The sequence below is a fragment of the Lates calcarifer genome, linkage group LG7_1, assembly GCF_001640805.2.
Source record: "Lates calcarifer isolate ASB-BC8 linkage group LG7_1, TLL_Latcal_v3, whole genome shotgun sequence".
Classification (NCBI taxonomy): Eukaryota; Metazoa; Chordata; class Actinopteri; family Centropomidae; genus Lates; species Lates calcarifer.
Window position 1 is genome coordinate 19,432,944 of NC_066839.1, and position 7,378 is coordinate 19,440,321.

The 7,378-nt window shown below is 39.1% G+C and overlaps 1 protein-coding gene across 1 annotated transcript; it reads left to right on the forward strand.

Annotated features, from left to right (window-relative positions):
* The first annotated feature begins 5,668 nt into the window (after positions 1–5,668).
* LOC108895861 (trace amine-associated receptor 1-like) lies at positions 5,669–7,079 on the forward strand. Its single transcript, XM_018694813.2, has one exon. It carries the CDS (start codon positions 5,946–5,948, stop codon positions 7,077–7,079), a length of 1,134 nt encoding a protein of 377 aa, XP_018550329.1. The 5' UTR covers positions 5,669–5,945.
* Positions 7,080–7,378: the final 299 nt, after the last annotated feature.

Genomic DNA, 7,378 nt, shown 5'->3' on the forward strand with positions numbered 1-7,378 from the left:
TTTTTTCTATAATCAATAGAAACACTAAATATATAAAGTTGGCTTCTTTCAGAATTTACACTGCTTCATACCCCATATAATGTATTCTCCTAAAGGACCACATATGTGTGTCTTCCATGAATAGATTAATACATAGTCTATGATTGCTGACCAGTCTTCCTGTTCCTGCCACTGAGAAGCACCTCCACTGTATGATGATGCCCTCACCATGCTTCACCAGACTTCTTGTATTTCACAGTTATTGAGGCCTCTGTGCTCCTGGGAATTATATCAATTTAAAGATAAATCTACAACGCAAGAATGTGTGCAAAAAGTGAGGGGATCTGGCTACATTCTGAGGCCACCGTTTTGTAAATTGACATCGTTAATGTCGTGTCAGTATGTAGGTAGGTAAGTTATTGGGGTGTATGGCAGTTGCTTTTTTTCTCTTTAACCAGTCCAACCAAGTCAGTTCTCTCACCATACATGGCAGGCCATCAGTAATTAGCCTCACCAACTTCTCCCAGGTCAGAGCACACCTGCTCACATATATTTAGCATACACTGCTTTAAAAATGCACTTTCTGAAAAATACTTCGAAGCTCGGGCGATTTCTACAGCCACAATAAAGCTGACTTTCACTGGTGCATAATTTTTTTCTGTAACCTTTGCAAACATATTCTGCTGAGAATATAGGTTGCTTTTTAATTCTTGGACCTTCTGGTATTTTTCTTGGTGGCTAAGGTTAGCATAGTTTGCTCCGTGCTAGATGTCTAACTGCCAACGTAAATTGTATTCCCTGGATAATGCCGCTGCCTCATAGCAAAGAAGACACACCAGCTTGTCTCCATTAAGCACAAACATGTATTCGCTTTCCCATTTCTCATTAAATGACCTTCCCTCTTTTCTTTTCTTGGACATCCTGGGACTACTTACACTTTTTCCAACTGCATCACTGACTGAGAGAATGGCTGTTATTGAGACACTTCCATCAAGTGGCTTGAAGCTTGCATTGCACAGGTAACAAAACCTAGATGCATTCACTGTACGTATTCAGTGTTATTCACCTCACCTATCAGTGGTTATAATGTTATGCCTGATCGTTGTAAAGTGGCATAGGATTGTGTTTTATGATAATCATAGTCTTTGAAAGCTCTGGCAGGCCAGATTTGGCCAGCCCGCCACTTTATGAGCTTGACATGTCTGATGTAAAGGTATTAATAGGAATGGTATGAAACCTCACGGAGAGCTGCAACAAAAGAAATTTGATGTTTGAAATATCCATTAATATTAAAAATAATATTTTGTTAATACTTCTATTTCTTATACTGAATTGCAGGAATGCACAAGCATGGATACAGAAACCAACAGCTCACACATCCTTGCTACAAAATATGTATCTAATGTAATGACAACTTATCTTTCTACAACATGTGTATTGTCTCATATTTTCCTAGGTTCAATATGTGGAAATGTGGAATGTTGTGGAAACCTTGTAATAATCTCCATTTACTTCAAACCGCTCCACACACCTGCAAACTCTCATTCTCCCTCTAACTGTGGATGACCTGCGTGTTGGTGTTTTAGTCCTTCCTCTCATCATGGAATTCTCTGAAACCACGACTTTATCATTATGATTTATTTTGCAAAATACAAGGCACCTTTGTTGTATCTGTTGTTCTTGTGTTGTATTTATATTGACAGACATTATGCAGTCTGTCAGCCTCTGACATCCTGGAAAGAACCCATGAAGACACAGGGAGAACGCCATACAGAAAAGCTCCAGCTTCAAACCTGCAACCTTCTTGCTGTGAGGCGACAGTGGTAACAACTGCACCACCGTGCTGCCTAGCCTCTGGCATAGCAGAACTAAAATAAATGTTGTTGTGACCATGATCCTGGTGAGCTGGGGTATTTCTGTCCTACAAAAGCGATGGGTGAACCAGGGCTTGAATCTGGAACCATCTTGCTGTGATGTGACAGTGCTAACCACTACACCACTGTCTCAACTTAGACAATACTACCCAAATATGGCTGCAGTCAAGGATGACCTAAGTAGACGACAGGACATGATACATGGGATAGTTATTAAGTAAGAACATTTATTACACTTATAGGTTTAGTACATAATTCAGCCTTATAGCTGTAAAGTAACCATGTGGCAGCTGACATTTTCAGAACTTTAGTGTACCACTCTGCCTTCACAATACAAAGCATATGTGAAGGTCTTATAACTTGAAACTAACATTTAAAAAGTAAATGCAAACAACAAAATTCTATACATTAATTACAGATACAGCATGACAGTCATGGTTGAAAAGTTACAATAAAGGTTAGTTTGAGAATGTTTTTAATATTGAGAATGTTTATATATATATATATATATATATATATATATATATATATATATATATATATATATATATATATACGAATGGGTTTTTGAGGTTTTCTGCCTCAAAAACCCATTCCATATTATGTATATTATTGCATATTTTCCTTGGCTCATTATCTGTTGTAACAGTTTGTGGAAACCTTCTTGTAATAATCTCTATCATTTACTTCAAACAGCTCCACACTCCTACAAACTATCTTATTCTCTCTCTGGCTGTGGCTGACCTGCTTGTCGGTGTTCTAGTCTTTCCTTTTGATCTTTGATCTTGTGTTGTATTTCCATTGACCGTGTAGTGTGTCAGCCTCTGACATATCAAACTAAGATAAATAATCATGTTGTCCTTCTCATGGTCCTTGGGAGCTGGGGTATTTCGGCCCTGATTGGAATTACCTTTATAATTACAGGATTACAACAAGAAATATGTTTCAAAACGTGTTTAAATGATGCAATATCTGTGCAATATTGAGCTAGAGCAGCATACCTGACCTCTGTGAACAATTGCTGTAATGAAATTCAATAGACAACTGTCCAGTTCAAAGTATGTCCACAAGTGCTTGTTTTTGTACTGACAGGTTCAGACTGCTGTAAGTAACAACATTATGGACAGGAGTCCCACAGAGATAGACATTTTTATTAAAGAGTAAGATCTTTTTTGTTTAACAAGAAACACTGCTATATATTGGTACAAGACTCCTTTGACAAAAACAGTAATTTTACCAAGGAGAACACAGGAGTTGCTATATTACCACTGCTTCAATTGCTTAGTTTGTTTGAATTATTGTGTGGTACGTTTGCAAAGGATCTAGGAGACTAAAAGTCACACAGATGTGCTTATTAATGTTAGGCTTTTTATAATTTTTTTGTTGAATTATATCACTTCCCTGTGGCACTGTACCAAATGATCTGCCTCATCGATGGTGGTCTCTAAGCCACTTTACTGAGAAATTCAAACAGCCCTTACTTTTAAAAAAATTAACTAGTTAGCACCTCTACTCACCTGTCAGGCCTATATATACCTAGTCAAAATATGACATTCCATTTATCTCAGATTTCAACCCTCCCTGTTTGTACTTTCATCCATTCACCTTCCTACCTCAGCCCCCCTCTGCTTATCCATACCCACATCATTTTATCCTCTTTTCCCTCCTTCCTTCATCCCTTCCTGTTCAATCTGGTGCATATCAGTTTTTTTTTTGAAGACAGACTGACCAAACTTCATGCCTTAATGCACGATTGCAGTATCTAAAACTCATCATAGATCCCAAACTGCATATCACACAAAGTGACACAGCAGTCAGACCATAGCCAAGCATCCAAGTGGAGCCACTATGCTTGGTCGTTAATATACCTCAGCCCCACCAACATCTCCACTCAAGCTCTTCTAATCACAGCCATAGCCACAGGAACTGGCACATAAGCAGCCTCCCTCCAGTGCAGTCTCCACCATGGCAGGTTGGCCCCCTCTCTTAGATTTGGCTGTCTCCACAACATCAGAGACTGGACCATCCCCTGCCTCCAACGACTCCTGAATGGAAAAGGCATTCACTTCCACCAAGCAACATTGTTTCATCTCTGCTCAGCCTCCATTGACACTCCGGCAACAACAACCAAGAACCCCCAACGCTGCAGGCTTCCACAGTTTTATGTTTCGTAACAGTGTTCATTTTCCTTACCAGGCAGCAGGCAGATACAACAATTTGACCAGGGAACACAACTGGTGCACCCTAACTCTTTTAACTAAAGTTGCATCCCCTTTTTCCAAGATAGGAGTTGTTCTGGACGATGCATGCAAAATGGAAATGCTTATATGACAACATTTCCTGGAATGACATTACCTTCTTGTAACTTCATCACCCTGCCAAAGACATTCAACTTTATACAGACAGAACTCCTTTCATAGGTTTCAGTGACTACGACAGATGAAGATGGTTTGCTTCTGTTTGGTCCCCTGTCCTTCATCAGCTGCCGGTCATGCAGTTGTACAGATTATCAACAAAGGTCTGGTTCTCTGGCCATCATGCAAAATGCATGTTGCTGCGCAGACTCACATTAATCTCCACTGAACACCAGTTCTTCCTCAGGGCAGCCTACATTCCAGATTACCACAACAGCATCAGCGATTTTTTCTCTTTCTCTTTTCCAGAAATTAAGACACTTTGTCCCAGAATTGTGTTTTCATCCCACAACAGTTACACCATTTTTAGCCATAGTATTCAAGCTCTAGAGCTGGGAAACCTCCTTAACAACTCACAAGAAGCCATCCTTAACAGCCTGGCCCCAAGTACTCTCCCTGCTTACCTAACTGGCTGGAATTGCTTTTCAAGGCATATCACAACGTATACCAGCTGTCATTTCTCTCTCTGGATGTCATGTTCATCTCCAATTCATCACCCAGACCCTCTTGGCAGAAATCAACTTTTTCATTCATCTAGTCAGTTGCCTCCACTGTCTTTCTACTTCCCCATGTTACTATGTTAATCAAATGCTTGTGAAAACAGGAGCCTGCTGTCACAGCTAGACTTCCTATCTTCTATGCTTTTGCATCTATCTCTACGCTCAGGCTACATATCCCCTATGGTTGACTTAACCCTAGAATGTCTGTTCTTGTTGACTTTTATTTGTCTTCCTAAGGTGATCTGAATTTGCCCTAACTTCCTCCTACAATCTTCTCATCATCCCTGTCTATCTGATATTATCATCCACACTTTGGAAACTCTCATAGACATGCTCTGAAGGAGTAAAACAAATCAAATGGGAGTTACTTTCTATATCTCCATTTTTCACCTTGACCCCTATCTCACCTAGCCCATCCAAGCCACTGTTCAAATACATCAGCTCCAGGCATGCAACCAACGAATCACTGCAATACACACAGTCTTTCTCACCAAAACAGGTGATACATTCATTTCTGGTCCTTGGTCCTTGGTCCTTGATAATCTCATGCATATTGCTCGTACATCCACAGCAATCTTAATGACCTCCATCAACACTCAACTTGGCTCAATTTAACTTTGACTCTTGCGGGGGCCTGTAATCAGCTCCTTTTTCCACCTACACCCCTCCCCTCAACACCCATTCACCTGTCCTCAACTCTAATCTAACACCTCAGCACCCATTAAATGATGTATTGTTGCATGGTCAAGCCTCACACACCTCTAATCACCTGTCAAGCCTACATATATCTGGTCAAAACATCATGTTCCATTTGTCTCAGATTTTTCAATATATATATATTTGACACAAATCTAATTTTTTCCCCTGCATTTTTTGGCCTATGTGATTAGAGCACATTCAGTTACTTTGTATCTATATACAGCTTTCTTATTCAAATTAAGTAATTCTTTTTAAAACATTAATTTGAAACTGCTAAAGCAGACTCAAGGACACACACACAATTACGTCTGGAAACAGAATGCAGTGTACCCCATCTGATTGGACAAGAGACATTGGCATTAATTATGGAAATTAGGTGGGAGTTGATTTTTTGGTTTTTAAATATCATTTGGCACAATGGCACAGTGACTAAGGACACACATCAACCCTGATGCATGGACTGACTTGTGGTGTATGGTATGAAACTTCACAATTTTTTTATCTTCCTATCATCTTTGTTTCTTAAGAACATTAATGATATTTTGGTTACACATGCTGAAGTAAATATTGTGTTTTCTCAATGGAAAATTGAATTGCAGAAATCAAGACACATGGAAGCAGAATTGCCTGTCAATGGGACTTACACTGTTAATGACATGCATCCCTGCTATGAATCAAATAATGTAACGTACATATTTACAAACAACCCTTCAATAATATGTGTATTATTATATATTTTCCTTGGTTCATTGTCTCTTGTCACCATATGTGGAAACCTTCTTGTAATAATCTCCATCATTTATTTCAAACAGCTACACATCCCCACTAACTACCTCATCCTCTCTCTGGCTGTGGCTGACCTGCTTGTAGGAGTTTTAGTCTTTCCTTTCAGCATGGCATTCACTGTAACCTCATGTTCATACTATGAAGGTTTATTTTGTAAAGTACGACGATGTTTTGATGTTACACTGAGCACAGCTTCTATTTTAAACTTATGTTGTATTTCTATTGACAGATATTACGCAGTGTGTCAGCCCCTGACATATAAAAGTAAAGTAAATGATCGTGTTATCATAATCATGATCCTGGTGAGCTGGGGTGTTGCAGCTCTAATTGGAATTCGCATCATAATTGCAGGTTTTAATCAAGGACATTGTGAGGAAGGTTGTTTAACTGATGCTGTAATATCAACCACTCTGGCATGTATTTTCTCTTTTTATATCCCTGTCATTATAATGCTTAGTATCTACCTGAAAATTTTCCTTGTTGCTCAGAGACAGGCAAACAGCATCCACAACACAACATGCCAGGGTGCAAAGTCTGGAGCAACTGTCAGTAAAATGGAGAGAAAGGCCACCAAAACTCTGGCTACTGTTATGGGAGTTTTCCTGTTATGTTGGACTCCTTACTTTCTTTGTATCATCTTTCAGCCGGTAATATACAGTGGAACACCAATTGCTGTGATTGAAATGCTTAACTGGCTGACACTGTCAAATTCAATGCTTAATCCATTCATTTATGCTTTCTTTTACAGCTGGTTCAGATCAGCTTTCAGGTTGATAATTTCTGGGAAAATATTTCAAGGTGATTTTGCTAACTCCAAACTCCTCTGACCTGTTGTTTTGATGGGAGTGAAATTCCACAGACAGCTAATGCTACTATGAGTGTCTGAGACAAAACGAGTCAGTATCTCTTTCAAGTGAGGGATCAGTAAATATTTTGATCTGGAGCACATGTAATACATACTGAGAATAACAGAATACCAGTATATGAATATCCATGCAAAGATCCCTTAGGCTACATGCACCATCTTCCACCAGCATGTGTACAAAAAATAATAATAATAATTCAAGGTGATTTTACTTACTTAAAACTGCTCTGACTCGCTGTTTACTGTGCTTGCATACCAAGA